The sequence below is a fragment of the Colias croceus genome, chromosome 19, assembly GCF_905220415.1.
Source record: "Colias croceus chromosome 19, ilColCroc2.1".
Lineage (NCBI taxonomy): Eukaryota > Metazoa > Arthropoda > Insecta > Lepidoptera > Pieridae > Colias > Colias croceus.
In genome coordinates, this window is record NC_059555.1 from 3,933,575 (window position 1) to 3,955,231 (window position 21,657).

General features: G+C 32.2%; 3 protein-coding genes across 4 annotated transcripts; 2 read left to right on the top strand and 1 right to left on the bottom strand.

Moving 5' to 3' along the window:
* Positions 1-285: 285 nt before the first annotated feature.
* On the bottom strand, positions 286-2,057 carry LOC123700296. 2 transcript variants are annotated; one of them, XM_045647478.1, is made up of 3 exons: positions 1,696-2,057; positions 865-1,093; positions 286-477 (listed from the first exon to the last, which is right to left on the bottom strand). In XM_045647478.1, the coding sequence occupies exons 1-3, from the start codon at positions 1,738-1,740 to the stop codon at positions 332-334; spliced, it is 420 nt and encodes a 139-aa protein (XP_045503434.1). In that variant the 5' UTR covers positions 1,741-2,057; the 3' UTR covers positions 286-331. The 2 variants fall into 2 exon arrangements, with proteins under 2 accessions (XP_045503434.1, XP_045503435.1); XM_045647479.1 differs by having other exon boundaries at positions 1,590-2,052.
* A 1,119-nt stretch (positions 2,058-3,176) lies between these two features.
* LOC123700201 lies at positions 3,177-4,328 on the top strand. The gene is made up of 2 exons (XM_045647348.1): positions 3,177-3,383; positions 3,607-4,328. The coding sequence occupies exon 2, from the start codon at positions 3,617-3,619 to the stop codon at positions 4,055-4,057; it is 441 nt and encodes a 146-aa protein (XP_045503304.1). The 5' UTR covers positions 3,177-3,383; positions 3,607-3,616; the 3' UTR covers positions 4,058-4,328.
* A 5,662-nt stretch (positions 4,329-9,990) lies between these two features.
* LOC123700338 (cytosolic 10-formyltetrahydrofolate dehydrogenase) lies at positions 9,991-21,617 on the top strand. Its single transcript, XM_045647522.1, has 15 exons — positions 9,991-10,066; positions 10,310-10,451; positions 10,876-10,973; positions 14,865-15,001; positions 15,312-15,463; positions 15,573-15,691; positions 16,012-16,278; positions 16,363-16,967; positions 17,278-17,605; positions 18,156-18,318; positions 18,626-18,744; positions 19,177-19,374; positions 20,211-20,383; positions 20,994-21,193; positions 21,479-21,617. Exons 1-15 carry the CDS (start codon positions 10,040-10,042, stop codon positions 21,532-21,534), a joined length of 2,784 nt encoding a protein of 927 aa, XP_045503478.1. The 5' UTR covers positions 9,991-10,039; the 3' UTR covers positions 21,535-21,617.
* Positions 21,618-21,657: the final 40 nt, after the last annotated feature.

The following is a 21,657-nucleotide window of genomic DNA, read 5'->3' on the forward strand; positions in this document are numbered from 1 at the left end:
CGACTACACCAATTAATCATAATTTTCTACTTCGAGCGTTTTAAATAAATTTTCTGACGTAGGTACCTTTCTTCCTATCTACACATAAAGCCCAAATTGCAACCCGATAGCTGAATGATGAACTAAAATGATGAGAATAATTACTAGTCCATTCGTTCCCACATTTCGATAAACTCGCTTCGGAGTTCGGTTTCAGTTCTCTCAGATGAACGAATTATAAATAATTTGAGACTCCTACAAAAAATCTAGGCCAATTTGTTATAACATGCTCAATAAAAAACAAAATACATACGAAAGTTTTAATATCCAATATTCTTATACTCTATAATGATTATTCTTCAAAATCAGATTGCCTGGAATGTTGTAAATGACTCCTCAGGCTCTGGCTATTAAGTTTTTGTCGTCGAATAGTTTGCGAGCGCGCTCGTCTTTTTATAGCTGGCGAGCGCATAACAGAACGCCGGCGATCTGAGGCACCTAGAAGAAAATAATTGTATTATACACACTAGTCCATCAATTTAAACAACTTTTATATGAATGGAATAATTTTTTTATAGAATTATCCCAAATGAATTTAATAATGGTAACCATTGTACAGTGCGTACTATTTATTATTCTGCTAACCTTTTTAAGGTGACATTATTTTATGTAAAACATCAAATTTGCCTTTTTTCATCCCAGGAATTGTTAAATTAATTAATGCATCTGTTCTTATCCCGTTTATTCTATTAAACGTTAGCAAACATTGACGTTGTAACTTCATAAATTGAGTGGAAAGGGGAAAGTAGAAGGAAGGAGGAGGACATTTTTAAAGTCGAATAAGAATAGTTGAAACTAACATTAATTAACGAAATAACGACTCACTTTTAAGCCTTGTTAGATCAGTATGCGAAACATACGCATCTAAATCTTCAGTTTTATCAACTTCTTCGCTTCCTTTCATCATATCCTGGTAGAGTTCTTTAAACTCCTTTTCTAAATGTACATCTTCAAGCGTTCTGCCAGGTCTCTTCCCTATTGATATTCCTAATGATTTGTATAATGGAAACTCGTCCATACTGAAATCTGCTTCAGGAAGCTCGGGTTTAATAGGCTGTGATTAACATATTTTAAAAGTTTATTAAATAGATTTATTAGAAAAGGCAGTAGTTAGCCACTTTTACGTTAGGTAGGTCACTTTAATGGTGAATTTTTAGTACTTTGTGACCATTATAAATTAATATACTTAAAAATCCAAAAATCTTTCAATAAAAGATATTTTTGTGAAGAAAATTATTCAGGGCAATGCGGCACATACAATCGAATTACATTGCTTGCTTCTCTCTGATAATAAATCAGAAATGTTGTAAGTACCTATTATCGATTATTATCAAACATATTCAACTGTTAGCAGTTAGAAGTGAAGTATGTAGCATATTCGACAAATGCGATTTGTGATTGAATACTTCGTGATTCTCTCGTTATCACTTACAATTTAGACTACGAAATAATCATGATTTCATAAACATTGACATACAAATCATATCAGACAAACAACTAATACCGAATAAAGATATAGAGAGAAATATTGGACACACGTTAGCACTTACAGAAAAGTCAGGAGAAGTCAAAATTGAGATTAAAATTGAAAGTGCACTTATTAAAACTGAATGTACACCACATTGGAAACCGTATTGTAAAATTATATGCTGATACCTCAATAACTGACAGAGCTAGGAGTAAAAATGTCCAAACGTACATTACTCTTCACTGTCTCCAAATGACTGAGTTCTTGTGGTTCCTTCGAATGACAGTATCATTGTTCTAAAACAATGGTGATACAAGAGATGTAAAACAATCTTATAGCAGAGAAATGACAATAATAACAATTTCGGAAACACGACACTGAACAATTACACAGTTTTTAATAATAGGTACAAATAAATTGACCGAGATGTTAACGGCAATTGAATATTGATCATGGATGGATTTTGAACATGTTCCTATCGTGTTCAAGGAAGAAATGCAGCCTTTGCTGTTAAATAAATCAAAATAATGTTGTGTCGATTTTCCTTTCATGGCAAGGAGTTTCAAAACATCATGTGCACACAAATACATAATGGGACCTACTAAACCTATTTAAAATACATAATAAGTGGTGTTTTTGTCCAATTTTAATAGCAACACATAAAACCATAATCTTATTTTGCAATCCTTTTAGTAGGTATGTTTATGGGCCTGCCGCGTTACTGTAGTGCTTCCTTGATGTTTACATTATATACTTAGAGTAAATGACTTTTATGCGATAATGAGAAAAAAAGATTTTTTCTATTAGAGACCGTATACCTACGTAAAAATTCAAATATTGTGTTAGTAAGCATTGGATTTGTAAATAAAGCTGTAGTAATAGATGTAATAGTAATTAATGTAGAAGTAAGGTTTTACTAACACTATATGAGCTATGTGGCCTGAATTAAATGAATTTTATTTATTTATTTATTATTTATGTACTCTACATTTCCTTTTTCGATTCGCCACCATTATTAAAATATAACAATGTGTTTGTTTTTGCAAGATGTGGCATAAGATGGAACGAGCTGCCATAGAAGGTACCTGTTCACTATCATCTTGAAGATTACTGCAGATTGTACATGTCGGAGAACATTATGTTGCAGTCCGTTGCTGATCGAATGAAGAATTTAGAGTCGAACCGCTTGGTCCGAACACATGGCCCGTTCAAACTTTTATTTCTTGGCTATTCTGTATAGTAGTACATGTATTTGAATCGACAATTAATCACCCACTTGTAAATATCTACTAGTGAAAAGGAGATCCACATAATGAAACAAACACTACGTTATCAACATTTAAATATTGTAGGTACGTTTAAAATTCACGATCTAAGAACACACACGATAACCGTGTACTTATATAAAATAAACAGTATTTCATTATGTCAGGGGTCAAGTGATTGGCACAATGGTCTGGTCTTGATGAGAGCCATCTTAACCGGATTGAGCCGGTGAGTCTCGAAAATTATTTGTCACGTATGTAGATTGTTTGGCAATATTGAAGCTTGCAGGCAGAGTCAGCGATGCGGAAATACTCTTTCTGGTGGTTTTGATATACGATTTCACCGTTCGTCGTTCATATTATGAGACTAATTTGGGTTGATGTTTGAGTAACACCACTTAACCCTTACGGACCGCTCTAATACAATTGTGCGGGTCACAAAGTAGAGTTTATCTCAGCAGTTTTTCGTTAGGAGTGGACGGGCCTAGTATGGCACGATTGTGCGGGAAGCAATTTTGACCTTGAAATGAAATTTTGGTACGACACTCAGTCGGCGAGCAGGTTTCAACCTGTTCAGTTCGTGTCTGTTTGCGCTCCCCGACTTTGCGAAGGTATGTACCTACTGTTGCTTTATTTTGAAAGTTCAGTTATATATGTGTTATTAATTAGATAAATAGTTAAACATACAATGTTTTTGCGATGACAGTGACTAGCGGCATGCAAAGGCTTTGTCGTAATGGCTTAACGAACTATTCTGACACAATTGTGTCGACGTGGGCCCTACCCTACCTCATGAGTTTTTGAGTTCCTAATGATTATTCGTTTTTTTTTCAGTTTCCTTACGATGTCTGTGATTTTGAATGATGCTGCTATTGAAGAGATGCTCAATGACTCTGGGGATGAGGGCGATGATGGTGACGAACTGGACGCGGACTACTTTATTCAAGAAAATCCCGACTGTGAAGGTTCCTCTTCATCTGATGACGATGAAGACAGTGCTGAAGATAACTTGCCTCTGAGTGCGCAAGCATCATGGCAGAAGAAGCCCTTTAATAGTAAAACTCTTCCAGAAGGTGCCATTCGTGAACCAGTTGAAATTCTTACCCCATACGAATATTTCGAGCGCTATTTCAATGTCGAGCTCATGGAAGAGATGGCTTTGACCACCAATCAGTATTATATGGCCAATACTGGTATACAAATGAAACCTCCTTGTTCTTTACTGGATATAAAGAAGTTTTTCGGAATACATGCCATAGCCACTGGCCAGTCTTCGACACTCTGACGCAGCCTCGTTGCTGTCGTGCTCCTGGTTGCACTAGTCGTAGTCGCTGTCGCTGCTCAAAGTGTGACATTTACTTGTGCCTTAACAAAGGCCGAAACTGATTCTTTGATTTTCACAACAAAGACTGAATTTAGATAATAATTATTATTAAACTAAGAGAAAATTGATCTCATTTCATGTAACAGTTGATTCCAAAGCCTTTGTTGATTATTAATAATGTAAAAGTAGAACAATGTTGTGTTTGTAACTTTAATAAAAATTCTAACTTTTATTATTTTTTCATTTACTGTCGATTTGATTCAGAAAAACGTAAAAATTAGAGCGTTAACTCTAATATCATGATGCAACTGTAAATTGAACGCAGGAGAGGTAGGGCCCAGTATGATACAATTGTGACCCTCACAATTGTACGTGTGATATGATGGGCCCAGCTTGATACAATTGTTGGTATATGAATTTTCCAAGATGGCGCCGGAAAATCCGGAAAATTATTCCAGATTCGTGATCAGCGGCCCCAAATTACCCAAAATTCGAGTTCAACATTATAAATTTCAATGTAGTTTAATCGCCGGTCCGAAAGGGTTAAAACTAGGTAGTTATTCGAATAAAATAAATTCAAAAATTAATTATTTTTAGGTAGAGATAGCTCATAGAGTGTATTTTTAATGCTTTTGATTCACCCTTCGCATCTGCTGCTGCAAAAAATTTCAGACAAAAAATATGCGAACCAAACCATGATATTATATAATTATTAGAAATACACAAGTTACACAACATTGCGTAATTCATAAAATTGTGTTATATTTTATTTACTATAACACTTCACAAATTCATAATAGTTATTAGTTATCTACTTAAAGTATACAAAATATTACATAATTAAGTTTTTTTCGTAGGATTATTTTCTGAATATAAATAAACAAATTTCAAGGTCCCATCCAATGGACATAGGTACTACGTGTACCTAATTATTTATATCCTGAAAATCCTATTTATTAATTCCTAAGTAAAAATCTATCTTTTCCCTTTAATTAGATACCTAGTATATACCTACATATTACATACTATTGTTTTATCAGGTTATATTTATTAATCAATGTTTAAATATTCTATTCCAGGAATTTGGTTCAATCTCAACACATTGCCGTCTTTTTTTAGTATGATGTTTTAATTATTTCTTATCCTCGTTAATAAAGTATGTACTTATATGTGATTTAAGTGATCTTTGATTTTTTCTGTTATTTATACCTATGGACATTTTATATTCTAATGTTATCGATAGATTCCTTATTAATTCTAATATTATTTTCCCATGATTTTCCCTAATCATTGAATATCTACCTACCGAGGTATGTTATGAAAATATTTTTTTTGTATAGAATTAGAAGTTATTGTAATAAATAAAATGTGTGCGTGTACACACGTAAGAAGTGAAACTTCATTATGACCTTATTTTTCAAAAAATAATTTACTAATGCAACTTTACAGAAATACGTCGAATCACGCGTGGTAGGGATAAGAAAAAGATGGCGCGTAACGGAAAAATGTCACGCGTAACCAAAAAATTTTACACTAAATTTTTTCCAACCCCGATAAAGAAGTTTCATTTAAAAAAGATACGAAGGTTGTAATAAAAAGTTATTGTAATAAAAAAGATTTTGTAAGTACGAATATGTACGAAATCCACAATTTTGTGTTACCTAATTTTCAATTACTTTCTTAAAGGAGGATGTTTTGAAGGATTCAATGATATGTATCTCCTTCTAGTGTTATAAATGCAATATCTATTACCTACTCGATCACTCAAATCCAATTTCACCAATCTTTCATTGTATGGACACAAACAACTTTAGATTTCATATATTACCGGTTTATTTGTGAAAATATAAATACGTTAAGTAAAATCATGGACCATTAAAATTAACCTTTACAAGAGCGTTACAAACTTTCAAGTTAATAAATTCGTATTTATGATAAATAATAGGGCCCTGTATTTCAATGGCATCTTAAATAGTACAAAATTGGGAAACTTTGGTGTAGAGACTTCAATTTTAGGACGGAAAAGTAAAAACTAATAACATTCTGATATTTTCCCGCTCAAAATAAATACCAAAATAATACTAGTACTGTAAACTGTACGTACTACCTATATTAACTAGGTACCTACCATCATTTCCTGCATGCCAATTTTTTGTTTCAATAGTGAAAATTTTCCTGCACATATTATGCCGCTTACTTTCCACAAACTAACCTAGGTCTACTTTTACTAACATACTATGTACTTATTATATTATGTACGCAAGAACATAAGACATTGGCCTGTAATCTATGTATATTACGTGGTCGGTAAATTAAGTCCCGATGTAATGATAGGACGGCTTTCTTGAACCTATCGACAAATAACCGCTTATAACTGGTTACAAGTCGCCATTTTAATACGATGAAAGTAAAGTCTGTTTGAATGTTCGTTACTTCATCATAGCTGTGAGCCAATACATCTAGTGGAGATAATTAAAAACAAAGTGACGTCATCAGTTGATACTTAAATGGAGAGTTTTTGGAATATTTAGTGGATTGCAGTTAATTTAATGATTTTGGTGTAGGGATAACTAAAAAAGGAAGGAAGTAACAATTATTTGACTCACCATAATAAAAAAGGCATAATAATATATAGTATTTAGATAAGAAATATTTCAGAATTAACAAACTGAAAAAACTAATCAAAAAAAATTTGAGTACCTAACTAAGTATCTGGTCCTAGAAAAGAAAAAATAGGTAAATTGTGACCGACACACACTCACACATACACACACACACACACACATACTGTAATTATAAACAATGACAGGACAGTATTTAAGATTCGTTTTAGTACTTGCCTTTTAGGTATCTATATATTTAGGTTTTCCATCATAATTAAGTATTTCAACCTTATCGTATAAAATTTAATTCACATAAAATACATTTTAGGTATATCACGCATTACACACATTGCCATAAAGCAGTCACATGGTTATAAGAAATAAATATTATTATCATTTACAACGAATCATATCACAGTTAATTTGCCCTCTGCCGTTGAGACATAAAACATTAATGTGATTAAGTTTAATGTTATAGCGAAACTATTTAATTTTTTGATATAAATTATTTCGGCTGTTTCGATAATACACTTAAGTCTTACATAGTAAGTACTTACTAACTGAAGCACTCGTCTTCACTCACTTTGCGCTCGAATATATTAAAAATCGAATTGAAAAGAGCTGCAAAATCTTGTAGATATAGAGGTTTCACGACTCTATTTCTGCAAGATTTGCACGTAATTTTCCATACTTGTAGTTTATTTTAGTTTAATATGATTTATTAACACTCTTTGTAAACGTTTAAATCAATCAGATAATATGAATGGAAAAACCTATGAAAATGTAGTCCTAATATTAGTTCAGGATACATCGCCCATTTTTGCAAGTGACTACTATCTAGCTAATTTTCCGTTTGTAGCTTTATTTTGATGAGACGCCCAATAATTTCGTGTACGAAAGTCTCGATTGTGGTAGCTAACAGAGATAACAAGGATAAAAAATTTTGATTTGATGGTTCTCAAATATTTATTACTAATTGAATTTTTTTTTGGTTCAATCTCAAGATAATTACCTAAATTATTCGAAAAAATATTTGTCCTACAAAATCTATGGTTTGTTCAAAGAGTCCCCCTTCCCAAAGTGTATCGATAACGAGGTCATCATAAATGATTACTAACAAGCTGATTTTTTTGTTTTCACTTAGTTAATGTTTATTTAATTCAACAGACATATTGTCCTACAAATTTCGTAATAAATATTTGAGAACCATCAAATCAAAAAATTTTATCCTTGTTATCTCTGTTATCTACCACAATCGAGAGTTTCGTACACGAAATTATTCGGTGTCTCATCAAAATAAAGCTACAAACGGAAAATCAGCTTGATAGTATAGTCACTTGCAAAAATGGGCGATGTATCCTGAACTATATATGCAATGGAATATTGAGATGAATGTGACATGAATGCGGTTTAATAAATATCTAAGAAGACAATAATTGAAGTTATAAGATTCGGGGTCGATGACCAATCGCAACGCCTGTATCGATCAAATTCTTCTCAAATTATCTCATAAAATAATAGAAAACTAGACTCGGCGTATAACATAATTTTAAATACGCCACAAAATAATAATTATAAAAGTATTTTAACGAACCGATGTAAGTATTATAATTTACGCGGAAAATATATCCAAAAAAAACAATTGAAAAACACTAATGTCGCTCTACGACTCTACTGTATAGTTCATTGAAATGTTACATTTTTTTGGCTTAACCTTGCATTTTTAGAGGACGCAATTTTATTTTGTGTAGGGGGGTTCAATGTGAAGCTAAAACCAAGATTGTGGGGTCGCCACCCTTGTCCCACGGCCGCCATCTTGAAAATAGTGGTTGAAATGGTTTTTACGAAATATCTCTTAAACTATTTATCTGATAAAAAAAGTTTGTTGACATTATTTGTTGCAAATTAAATTTTCTACAATTTTGATCCAGTAACTTTTTGTCGTAGAACTATAAATAAAAAATTTATAAGCGAAAATGTTCAGAAATTAGAGCTATTTAAATGTTTCGATAAAATTGTTTTTTATCATTTTACGAAGAAATGATATCAGACCACTTTTGTAGATTGTTTTTCGAGGAACAACTTTTACATACAACATTTTTTCATTACGTCAATAGCTAAGGTTTTACAGCGCTCTGAAGTGAGTACTATTTTTCAGTACTCTTAACTATACATATATTGGCTATTGGCTCTTTTCCCATGCAGCACTGCAAGAACAGAACTTTTCAGCCCTGCTTTTCAACGTAAAAAAAACGTGCTTCCAGACTCTACCTCCTGGATGGTGGGGAAAAGAGTCAATAATTAATTATTAATAATATTGCAAAATTAATTATTAAAAATATTATAATAACAAAAAAAAACAATTACTGATGACAAATAATTATTAGTAAGTACACACATAATATATGTATAACGTATAGCTAAGAGTACTGAAAAATAGTACTAATTTCGGAGCGCCTTAAAACCTTAGCTATTGACTTTATGAAAAAATGTTGTATGTAAAAGTTGTTCCTCGAAAAAAAATTACAAAAATGGTCTGATATCTTTTCTTCGTAAAATGATAAAAAAAAGTTTTATTGAAAAATATAAATATCTCTATTATCTGAACATTTTCACTTATAACTTTTTATTTATAGTTCTACGACAAAAAGTTGCTGGACCAAAATTGTAGAAAATTTAATTTGCAATAAATAATGTCAACAAATTTTTTTTATCAGATAAACAGTTTAAGAGATATATCGTATAAACCATATCTTCCGCTATTTTCAAGATGGCGGCCGTGGGACAAGGGTGGCGACCCCACAAACTTGGTGATAGCTTCACACTAATCCCCTCTACACATCAAAAAAATAAAATTGCGTCCTCTAAGAAATGCAACCCCAAATGTAACTTTTCAATGGACTAGTACTGTCTGATTGTTTGAGAAAATATTGTTCAAAAGAATGAATAGTTCCTAATAAATTACGAGACATATAGATAACAGATAGAGATCAGATAAATACTAATTGAGGCGACATTTTGTAAAAGACAACAGAAAAATAACTAAAATTATGCTCTACATCTAACTGCACACATTTACAATTTTTATAACAATAACAAATAAACCCATTAAATTGGTTTATAGCAAAAAACACTAGCTATCAGCTGTTCGTACATGACAGTTCGCACATTTTCAAAAACAATGGTAAAATTTCATATCTTATAGATAAGCAATGTCAGGGTTGAGGTGAATAAGTGGCATCTTTATATAGGAAACAATCGCTTGCCTTCTTGTTAGTCGGTTCTCAGACATAGTGCCGACTGGACGGAATATAAAAAAAATATATTAAAAACAGTGAAAATGCCGCCAATAGCTGTGCCTAACGAGGTAATTCGAAATTCAAATTTATTTTTAATTTTTTTACGTGCTAATGGCATGTCAAAGACAATAGTTATAATGGTTTTTTTTTTAATAAAGTGGTTTTGCCTTTTTTTCGGGGCTTTTTAGACGCAATTTAAATTATTATTTTTTATTTCTTCATGTGCTAATTAACTACATGTCAAAGACAACAGTTTTAGTGTTTTCGATTTTTTTTAAATTAGTGGTGTTCATTTTTTTCGGGAATTTTAGGCGCCAAAGAAATCCCTTCGTGTTGCTCTCATAGGGCAGAGTACTTTTGCTGCGGAGGTTTTCAAACTCCTACAAAAAGATGGCCATCAAGTGGTTGGTGTTTTCACAGTGTTGGATAAAGGCAACAGAGAAGACCCTTTGGGTAAGTTTAACATTAGTTTACTGACCAAAAATTATAATATTGATGAATTGAAGTGAAATTTATTTGAAAAAGATTTCAAGAGAGAAGATTTAAATAAATAATTAATTATTGTGAGAGTTTGAAGTCAAAATATGTTTGATAATATTTTTGTAAGTTTTATATAAAGGATTTTAAGCTGTAAAATCAGCATTCACACTTTTAGCTATGAAGTTTAACACTAGACTAAACATCAAATTACATCAATGGAACTTTATTAAACTTATAACTTGTATTATGGTCATTTATTACGTTACAGTATGTAGTTATAATTGATTTATTGTAACGCTGTCGTTAAGGAGAGTAGATTGCATTATAATGAGACGAATATAACATTGAAGCATTTATAAATTGCAATGTTGAGTATATTTTTTAACTTTTTTTCTAGCTACGATTGCCGCCAAAAATAACGTCCCACTGTTCAAATATAAAACATGGAGAATAAAAGGAAAAGTCATTCCGGAAATTCTTGAAGAATACAAATCGGTATGTTACGCAGTACTCTTAAATTATATAAATCTCGCCAATATTGTTTAATCTCCAATAATAATCAATTTAAAAAAAGATTTAATTCGGTCATACCTAAGAACTATAATCAGCTGTTACTAACAGCTGTAACGGACAGCTGTAAAAACGTTATAACCGTGGAATAAAACACGTTTTTTACCTATTCATTGCCATAAAAGAGCTGCATAAAAGGGTTGGAAACTTTCTTATTCATTATTATTTACACCAAAAGATTACACAATATTATAAATCGTGACGAAGACAGCACATAGTTTATTTTAATCTCATATAAACAGAATGTTAATCAAATCGGAAATAATAAAAATGTACCAAGAACAGAAATAATTTATCACAAGAACTTCTGTACACTAGAATTAATTTAAAATTGTATTGCATGTGTATTCTGAGAATTTCATGCAAATTGCGTGGTTGATGCAGATTATATTATGAGAGGGCGATTCCGCAATCCATGTACATTCTAGAATGATTTATGACCTGGTGCAGACAATTTATTTTATTAAGGCTGTGTTAACAAAATGTGGATAGGAAATTATGACAGGAAATGCACTTGCATAGAGGGCTTGCACTATGTGTTGGGAGCTGTCAAAATGACATTTCACGCATATAATATTAGGAATAATATATTATAAAAATATTTCCTCAGATCTTGGAGACTAGTATTTGTTTTCCAAAAATAAATACCTCTAAATTATTATGTAGGTAGTGCATCTAATCAATACATTATAATACTTAATAGGTTTTCGATGCAACTTCCTACTTACTTAGTTAATTGTAAAATTTTTGTTTCTATAGAATACCTACTGAGTACATTTAAATGGATAACAAAATATACTTCTATCGTTCTAATCTTTATAAAACAAATCATTAGCTACATAAATGATGTGTCTCGTGTACTACAAACCTTATCAATACCTTGCTTTAGTAATAGCACGAAAACAGTCAGTGACTCTTAATGATACTATACATGAACTCATTTTCAAACAATATCTATGAGGAAGCAGTTAATTTATATATTGATACCGGGGTCGTTTTATAGCAACAATTTCTAGTTTATCTCAGCTATTGCGAAAATTATTAGACAAATATGTATTGGGACAATATGATTTATATGCTTTAAGTATTATTTTTATTTATGCTTCTGTTACATAGTAAGCACATAAATTACAAATCACGAAATGACTATGTGCGAATTCTTTTAAATTGGATTACGTCGTATTTTTATTAACTTTATTGTCTTAATTGGCTAATAAGTAAGTAATAAATAAAAAATTCCCAAAACATACCAAATAGGCATAGCGATTATGACAATACTTACCTTAAATTGTCAGTTTTTGAATATAGTATTTGAATAGTTAATTCAAGAGTTAATTACTTGGAATTTCCTTTGAGATTTTTAAACGACATAATTGACACGTCATACCACAGTCACACGTTGTTAGGATTTCAATTATAACTGAACTAGCTGCGATTCGCGGTTCCACCCGCGTGGCTCCGCACCTGTTAGCATAGTGATAATATTATATGTATAATGTATGTCCCACTATTGGTATACTAAGTGCGAAGGGACTTGTAATTTTGAATACCCTGATCACGTAAAAAATACTTAAACCACAAAATTAAGTCTAAATTTTTTTGCTAAATTTTTCCTGAAAATCCATGTTTTCTTCTCTAGCTTCGCGCAGCCTGCATGTACGTACCGCTTCTCTAATGTGAGCATTTTGTCTATATGAAAATTGAAAACATAATCTTAAACGACAAGCTCACGTGTTGGTGGCAAGGTTGGGCGGGTTGCTTGTTAGGGGTGTACACATAGATTTTTAAGAATTCATCTATTTGTATTTGAATTTTCTAAGTATTGTACTCAGCTTATGCAACTAACTAAACTATAACCTCCTTTGAGCTTAGTATACCTACAGTGGGACATCCTGTATAGCCTTCCTCGCTAATGGGCTATCTAACTGCTAACACCGAACTTTAAATGCATTTTCATGCGTGCAATCATAAAGACAAAATATACAGGGTCTCCATAATCAATATACAGAAAAATAGCATTTAAATAATATGAATCTTTAAAAAAGTATATAAATCATACGCTATTAAAATCACGTATTCCACTTTTTACACGCAATAATCAGTTTTATGGTGATAACCATGGGTGATGGGTTATCACGGGACCATAAAGATAGCCATAGTTAGGTACATAACTTTAATAAACACCAGCCGTATCTCAATTTTAAGGTGTGCAGATTTTTTTGAAACCACTACTAGGAGATACCTATTAATATTTATTGTACTTGATTTCATTTCACATTTCCTAAAAAAATGATTTTTTTATTGGAATAAAACATTGTTTATATTTGCAAGTATATTTTTACCCGTACCTAGTTAATGTAAAGAAATAAGAACTTTAAATAACCGCTTCTTTCTAATATTTTTTACCAGACTTATGTGGAAACGCCGAAAAAATTTCTCAAGACATTGCTCAAAAGCACTTGATCATAATTCACAACATAATTGGAATATGATTGGTTAGGTTAAGTTTGATTGAATAAACGAATTTGAATTTGAATTTGAATTGAATTGAATTATTAATCTCTAATAATAATAATTAAAACTTACGCTTAGATACAAATGCATACAATAGGTAAGTATTTAAATTTTCTAGAACGTATATCTATATGTCTAGATCACAGTCCAGATTTAAATCTATACTAATATTATAAAGCTGAAGAGTTTGTTTGTTTGATTGTTTTTTTGTTTGAACGCGCTTATCTCGGGAACTACTGGTCCGATTTGAAAAATTATTTCTGTGTTAGATATGTCATTTATCGAGGAAGGCTTATAGGCTATATTATATCATTACGCTAAGACCAACATCAGCGGAGCACTGCGGGTAAAACCGCGCAGCACACACGAACGAAGAAATTTGGACGACTGCATAAATATTTAGAACTAGCCTAAATAATTATGCAGTCGTCCAAATTTCTTGCTAATCCATTCATATAACACACTTATCTATTGCTAATCTTATATAGCAAACATATTTGTGTTGTTCTGTTATTCATAAGTATTTCTTTAGACTGTATAATTCAAAGATTTCGACTCTATGAGACGTCGTATCAACCGTCTCATTAGCATATTGATAACTGATAACAAAACAAAACACTTCTTATATAATTTTATCGAAGAGCGATAAATGGCACGCGTTTGTAAATATTGAAAAATGTATGTACTTAAACGGTAAGATTAAATTAAGGAAAATTTACGGGCCAAATAGGTCGAACTATACATTAGGAAATTCTGATTGTTTTTTAACGTATCCAAGAATAAATATAAGCTGAAAGAGGTGGTAAATGTTAAAAATATTATGGCGATTCAATAGTGCTTCTAGAGGAATTTTAATTGAATAAATAAATATTTGAGTTTGAGTTAACTAAGCGAACTAAGCAAATTGTATTATCATTCTTAATTAGTTTTGATTAGGAACCTAGGTAGATTTTAATATTCGCCTTCTATGTGAAAGAAAGAATGGAAAATATATCTATATTCTAGTTAATTATGTAATTAAAAAAAGGGTGTGTGTGTGTACAGTACTTATGTAGGTACACGCGTTAGATGTTATACTTCATTGGCGTAGGTATGGAAAAAAATACTAGAATATACAACTTGAACATAGTTATCAATTTTCATACCACCTAGAACTAACTTCATGCCTCAAATTTAGGTGTCGGTGTGCGCGCGCATCGTAAAAATTCACTCTCATCATTTTTCTCCATCGCGCCAAAAGAAGTACCTATCTATAACTTCAAAAAATCATAACATAACTCTACATATTATTTTTTGTTCCAGGTTAACGCAGAGCTAAACGTCCTCCCATTCTGCACTCAGTTCATACCAATGGAAGTTATTTTATTCCCCAAATACCAGAGCATCTGCTACCATCCGAGTATCTTGCCTAGACATCGTGGAGCTTCTTCTGTTAACTGGTTGGTTTCTAGATGTTCATATGCTTTTTATTGATGCAATGAGCAGTATTTTTAGCCAATGATTATTACTTATTAGTAAATATTAAAAAAACTGATGTATGGTAAATAGATTTCAAAATGTAAAGGATTTTAACATTTTAAGAATAGTTTCTTAAATTTTAATTAAAAAAGTTCCAAATGACAATTCAGAAATGCTTAATTACTTACTAATATTTTTATAATAACATCGACAATATTATTTTAAAGATCTAGGGCGAAAGTTAGGACCCATAAAAATGGACGTTTTTTTCAAACATGTGTGTATTTTCAGGACTCTTATCGAAGGTGACACGACATGCGGTCTATCTATATTCTGGGCTGATGATGGTTTGGACACTGGACCTATTTTGCTTCAGAAATCTTTTCCCTGTACCATCGATGACACAGTAGATACGATTTACAACAGATATTTGTATCCAGAAGGTACGGAGATTACTTTATACGAAAAATCAACAAATTGTCTTTATAATGCTGCTGTAATGGGACAATTAAGCCATCGACATATGAAAATAAATTTTATTATCTTTTATAGGTATAAAGGCATTAGGAGAATCAGTAAATATGGTCGCTAATGGAACGGCACCAAAAATTACACAAACTGAAGAAGGAGCTACATACGATCCAGCTCTATTCAAGCCGGAAACACATCAGGTAAAATTTACTCTTGAATCCCTCTTAAATATTTTCAGTAGATTCGATTAAATCATAAAACAAAAGACGTGTGGCACTGTGGGACTGCCGCGGTTAAGCTATTGCATGCTATGCCTTCAAGCCACACCTCCGCCCGCCGGAGTGGGGAGCGTGAGGTTTTTTCGTTACGGAATTTCTGGATTCGGTCCCCGCGCTCAAGGCCCGCAATAGAAGCTATGCAATAGCTTAACACAGAAAAATTAACCAATTGATGAAAGTAAAACTATGGTTAATAATACATATAGAAGTATAAGTTATTAGATTTTTTTTTACTTTTTCAGATCGACTGGAGTAAAGGTGGTGTAGCCTTACACAATTTCATCAGAGGATTAGATTCATCACCAGGTGCGACTACTTTCATCAATCCACAAACCAAAGATGGAGTTAATGAAGAGAGTGAAGCCAATGTTGAAATTAAATTCTTCGGTTCGTCTCTTTGGGAAGGCGAATATGAAACAGAAGGAGATAAAATCTACATTCCTGGTCTAAAGAAACCAGCTGTTATTCACGAAGCAGGATTATTGATCACAGCCAACGATGGAATCAAGGTAAGTTCCCAATGACAAAATTACGCTGTGAAGTTACTCTTTCTAAAATGTAACAATTTTATGAACGTTATTTTTTATTTTCAGTTAAACATCCAAAGATTAAAAGTGAACGGAAAAATGATTGGAGCACAAAACTTCTTCAAGGCTAGTGAGAGCAAAGTATCTTTAGAATTGACAGATGAAGAAAAACAATTCGTTGAAAACGCAAGAAACATTTGGAAGGCTATCCTTAGAATCGACATTGAAAATGATACCGACTTTTTCGAATCTGGTGCTGGATCTATGGATGTAGTAAGATTAGTGGAGGAAGTTAAAGATATAGTCAATGTAGAATTACAAAATGAAGACATTTACATGAATACGACCTTCGAAGAATTCTACACAGTCGCGATACTAAAAGCAAGAGGAGAATCTGGAAATCAAGAAATCGTATATGATGGAGTTGAACTCGAAGTAAATAAAATGAAAATCAAATTCCCCACACAATTATTCATAAATGGTGAATTTGTTAACTCTGATAGTGGAAAGAAATTAACATTAATCAATCCCAGTGATGAAACTGTTATTTGTACAGTGGAGAGTGCATCGAAAAACGATGTAGACAAGGCTGTTAAGGCAGCACACAAAGCTTTTGAAGAGGGTGAATGGTCGAAAATAAGTGCTAGGGAACGAGGACAAATATTATTTAGGTAAGTATTTAAAAATAATTCTTATAACGCATATTCCTTACTAAACATTGTTTATTCCTATAACATTATACTGGCAATACTATTTCTGCAGAATTGATATATAGCAATTTATATTTTTTAAGTTCCTTTAGAGTAAAATTTCAAGGTCGCGTCATGGCAGACAAGTCATGGAGTAAGGCGACGATTTTGTATCTTTGAGTCAAACCATAGAAGTTTCACTTCTGACACGTGTGCTCGGCACACGCTCTTTTTAGTATCATAATTATCTTCATAAGTCACTAAAAATAACGTATAAATAAAATATCAACAGACTAGCAGATTTAATGGAACAGCACAAAGAAGAACTAGCAACAATCGAGTCAATCGACTCCGGTGCAGTCTACACATTAGCTTTAAAGACCCACATAGGAATGTCAATAGAAACATGGAGGTATTTCGCTGGATGGTGCGATAAGATCCAAGGGTCTACTATACCTATTAATCATGCAAGACCAAATAGAAACTTGACGATGACAAAGAAAGAGCCTATTGGTGTCTGTGCTCTGATCACACCATGGAATTATCCCTTGATGATGTTGTCGTGGAAAATGGCGGCTTGTTTGGCAGCTGGAAACACCGTTGTTATGAAGCCTGCTGCTGTAAGTTAAAATTTTATATTTTCTTTGCTGCCATCTCTGTAATTAAAAACGTAAAATATCACACTACATTGTACTTACAGTAATTATGAACTCTACAAAAAATATTACGAAACTTGAAAAAGATAAAAATTTTAAAGATTATGTTTTAATTTAAATATTAGTGTAATAAACCAATATACTTACCGTTACAATCTATTAAGACCTTTTTTGCTCGTAGCACAATGCCATTTTCTATCGACATTGAATATTAACACATACTAAAGATTCAGTAACTTGTACCAGTAAAATTTCGTAACATCAGATTTTCGCAGACCTATTTCTGCCTCTATCAATTACTTACCCCACTTCAAATTTTCCATTTAAGCTTATAGCAGAACTTAAATCTTGCTTTTCAAAGTTTTCCCCCTTTTTTCTACAAATTAATAACAAATTTTAATTAAATTTTCCATATTTCTCCCTCTTAACAACTGCTTTTCCATTTTTCTTCATAACTATAAACATCTGATTTTCCATTTTCCACTTTTCTACATATTATCTAATTTTCCATCAGGTATGTCCGTTAACAGCCCTCAAGTTCGCGGAACTATGTGTCCGTGCGGGAGTTCCCCCGGGAGTAGTTAACATTCTTCCTGGAAGTGGTACAGTTTGTGGACAGGCATTGGCTGACCATCCGTTGGTCAGGAAACTTGGCTTCACTGGCAGTACTGAGATTGGTAACTATAATTATAATATTCTTATTTTATGAAAATTGTTCGTATGTTTGTTTTTCTCGTCGCAATGGAGGGATTTTTTTTTGTATCTGGTGATTGAAATAATTAAAAGATAAATATCGAAGGAATAAAGTTACATTTGGGGATATTTATCTGTACCTGGGTAATTAGAAACCGGATGGATATCATTTGGGAAAATTAGGAAAAAGCTTCTCATATTGTTTTACTCTGAATGTTTATAATTATTTTTCACACAATTCTTCTTTCAGAATCTATATGATAATGTCAAAAAAAATACTAATACTTTCAGGTCAAACTATAATGAAGTCTTGCGCCGTTTCTAACATGAAAAAGGTATCACTAGAGTTGGGCGGTAAATCCCCACTTGTCATCTTTGAAGACTGTGATCTCGACAAAGCTGTGAGAAATGTAAGTGAATCTTTATTTTACCGTCTTTATCAATTTATTGTATAATTTATTAATAAATCAAGTTTTTTTGTCTTTTATCGTTTCTCTTATTATTTACTAGCCGCCCGCCCCGGCTTTGCTGTGGTACTTAGTAACGTTTATTTCGCGGGTAGCCTATGTTCCTTCTCAGGGTTTAAAGATTGTCTGTGCCAAATATCATCAAAATCGGTTGAGATGTTTAAGCGGGAAAGCGTAACAGACAGACAGACATAGTTACTTTCACATTTATAATCTTAGTAGGGATATTCAGTCAAAATTAAAAGAAGTTTCGTTCAAAAAATTTGTGTTTGTTAAAAATATGACGTAATGACGATTCAAAAGTGCTTCTAGAAGAAGTCTAATTGAATAAATAAATGTTTGAGTTCAAGAAAGTAACTTACGTAAAATTTCCAGGGCATGGGTTCCGTGTTCTTCAACAAAGGTGAAAACTGCATCGCTGCTGGTCGACTCTTTGTAGAGGAATCGATTCACGATGAATTTGTAAGACGAGTTATTGAGGAGACCAAGAAAATGAGTATCGGCGACCCCTTGAACAGAGGAACAGCGCATGGACCACAGAACCATAAAGCACATATGGATAAATTGATTGAGGTGAGTTTAAATTATTATTTTTAAAAACTATATACAGAAATAATAATATTCTATAGAAAAGGCCAATCACAGATACATTTATATAAATATATAATCTAAATACAAATTCTAATATGTACTTACACAAAATGAATTTAGGATGATCGCATTTTGTAACATTTTTGTTTTTAAAGATTTAATATTTATTTAAATGTAAATAAAACTTATCAATTTTATCAATGTTTTAAATTAGATCTTTAAAATTCTTTTATCATTTCAGAGAAAGTAAAATTCTCTATTCAGACTTTCGTTATTTTATCAATCCGAAACAACTATTCATACCAGATTATTGTATACTAGCTGCTCCGCGCGGTTTCACCCCCGTAGCTCCTCTCCTGGTGGTCGTAGCGTGATGATATATAGCCTTCCTCGATAAATGAGATATCTAACACTGAAAGAATTTTTCAAATCGGAACAGTAGTTCCCGAGATTAGCGCGTACAAACAAACTCTTCTTCTCTTTATAATATTAGTATAAATAATATATTGTGAGACATGAAATTTACCTTAGATTACTATCCTGCTAATATTATAAATGCGAAAGTTTGTATGGATGTATGGATGTTTGTTACTCTTTCACGTAAAAACTACTGAACCGATTACAATGAAATTTAGCACACATATAGAGGGTAACTTGGATTAACACATAGGATAGTTTTTATCCCGGAAATCCCACGGGAACGGGAACTATGCGGGTTTTCCTTTGCAAACGCGGGCGAAGCCGCGGGCGGAAATCTAGTAGCTTATAATGTTCTACAGAGTTCACATTAAATCTATTTATCCCATATTTGTCCACAGTTCGTAGAGCGAGGCATTCAAGATGGCGCCAAGCTAGTGTATGGCGGGAAACGCGTTGACAGACCGGGCTACTTCATGGAGCCGACCATTTTTGTTGACGTCACAGATGACATGTGGATCGCTAAGGAAGAGTCTTTTGGCCCTATTATGATTATTAGCAAGTTTAGCAGCAAGTGAGTTTTTGGAAATATATCTTTAATCTATGTAGAATTACAACAGAGTAGTTGTTATGTACCTTTGTATTACAATGTTCTCTATGGTGTACAATATAATGTCGATATTGAATTGATATGGAATGCATAGGGTTTACGGGCCATGCTATGATTTATATTCCTTGAGTCAGTAGCTCGGTGGGAGTCTCGGTACTACCATCGACCGCGCAAAGTGTGCGCACTGAGTCATTATTTAATATTTCACATACCTACCTAATTATAATCAATGATGGAGAGTTATTTAAATTCTCCGATGTAAAGAATAATTTTTTTTTAATGAACAATTAGGGGTAGGGTAGTTAATGTGCAGTTGTGACTATTATTAATTAATATTGTTTAAAAAAATGTATTATATTTGTTGTTATTAAACACATTAGAGCCAGTTTCACGATTGTCTGATAAAATCTATATAACTGATCTAACACTCATTCATGTAAATTTTTGTAAATATTTGCCATTTTAACTGACAGATAAACCAAATAGGCCATATACATACCCAGAAACTGTGAAACCGGCCAATAAAATTTTAATTCTTATTATTATCAAGTATCTAATAAAAATAATTTCTCAGGTGCATCGATGACGTGATTCGTCGCGCAAACAACACAGAATACGGTCTAGCGAGCGGTGTGTTCACAAAGGATGTATCCAGAGCGATGCAGTTCGCCGAAAAGATAGAAGCAGGAACCGTGTTCGTCAACACGTATAACAAGACAGATGTAGCAGCGCCTTTTGGAGGCTTCAAGCAGTCTGGTTTTGGAAAAGATTTAGGTAAGTTTAAAATTATTATTATTATATGTATGACCAATTTATATTTCATTTTCAATATTGTTAACAAAACTCTATTTTGTTTTTAAACGTTAAAGTTATTTTAATAATATCTAAGATTTTCTTATTTTGTCATAATGTTGGGTCATATTCTTCAGGAAATAATATTTGAACTGATAACAATATGTATATATCAATATGTACATCACAATTTTTATAACTATTTCAACTAATATTTAACTCATCCAATTTTTATCGCATTTTTAATGCCTATTTCATTGTTTACAGGTCAAGATGCTCTCAACGAATACCTCAAAACGAAAACAATTACAATAGAATATTAACAAACAAATTAATGTACAATAAATATATCGGTATTTAAGTTTTATTATAGTTTATATTTTTAATAAATGATCTTTTAATTATATTGAATTTATTTTTATTCCTATTCCAATGAATAATTAAAT

Coding starts and splice junctions, on each gene's coding strand:
- LOC123700296 (XM_045647478.1), bottom strand. CDS start 1,740: ATGTACGTTTGGACATTTTTACTCCTAGCTCTGTCAGTTATTGAG. Junction 1,094..1,695: donor TAGCTCTGTCAGTTATTGAG/GTATCAGCATAT, acceptor TGTTAATCACAG/CCTATTAAACCCGAGCTTCC. Junction 478..864: donor TGATCTAACAAGGCTTAAAA/GTGAGTCGTTAT, acceptor ATTTTCTTCTAG/GTGCCTCAGATCGCCGGCGT.
- LOC123700201 (XM_045647348.1), top strand. CDS start 3,617: ATGTCTGTGATTTTGAATGATGCTGCTATTGAAGAGATGCTCAATGAC.
- LOC123700338 (XM_045647522.1), top strand. CDS start 10,040: ATGCCGCCAATAGCTGTGCCTAACGAG. Junction 16,968..17,277: donor CGAGGACAAATATTATTTAG/GTAAGTATTTAA, acceptor AAATATCAACAG/ACTAGCAGATTTAATGGAAC. Junction 18,745..19,176: donor TCGACAAAGCTGTGAGAAAT/GTAAGTGAATCT, acceptor TAAAATTTCCAG/GGCATGGGTTCCGTGTTCTT.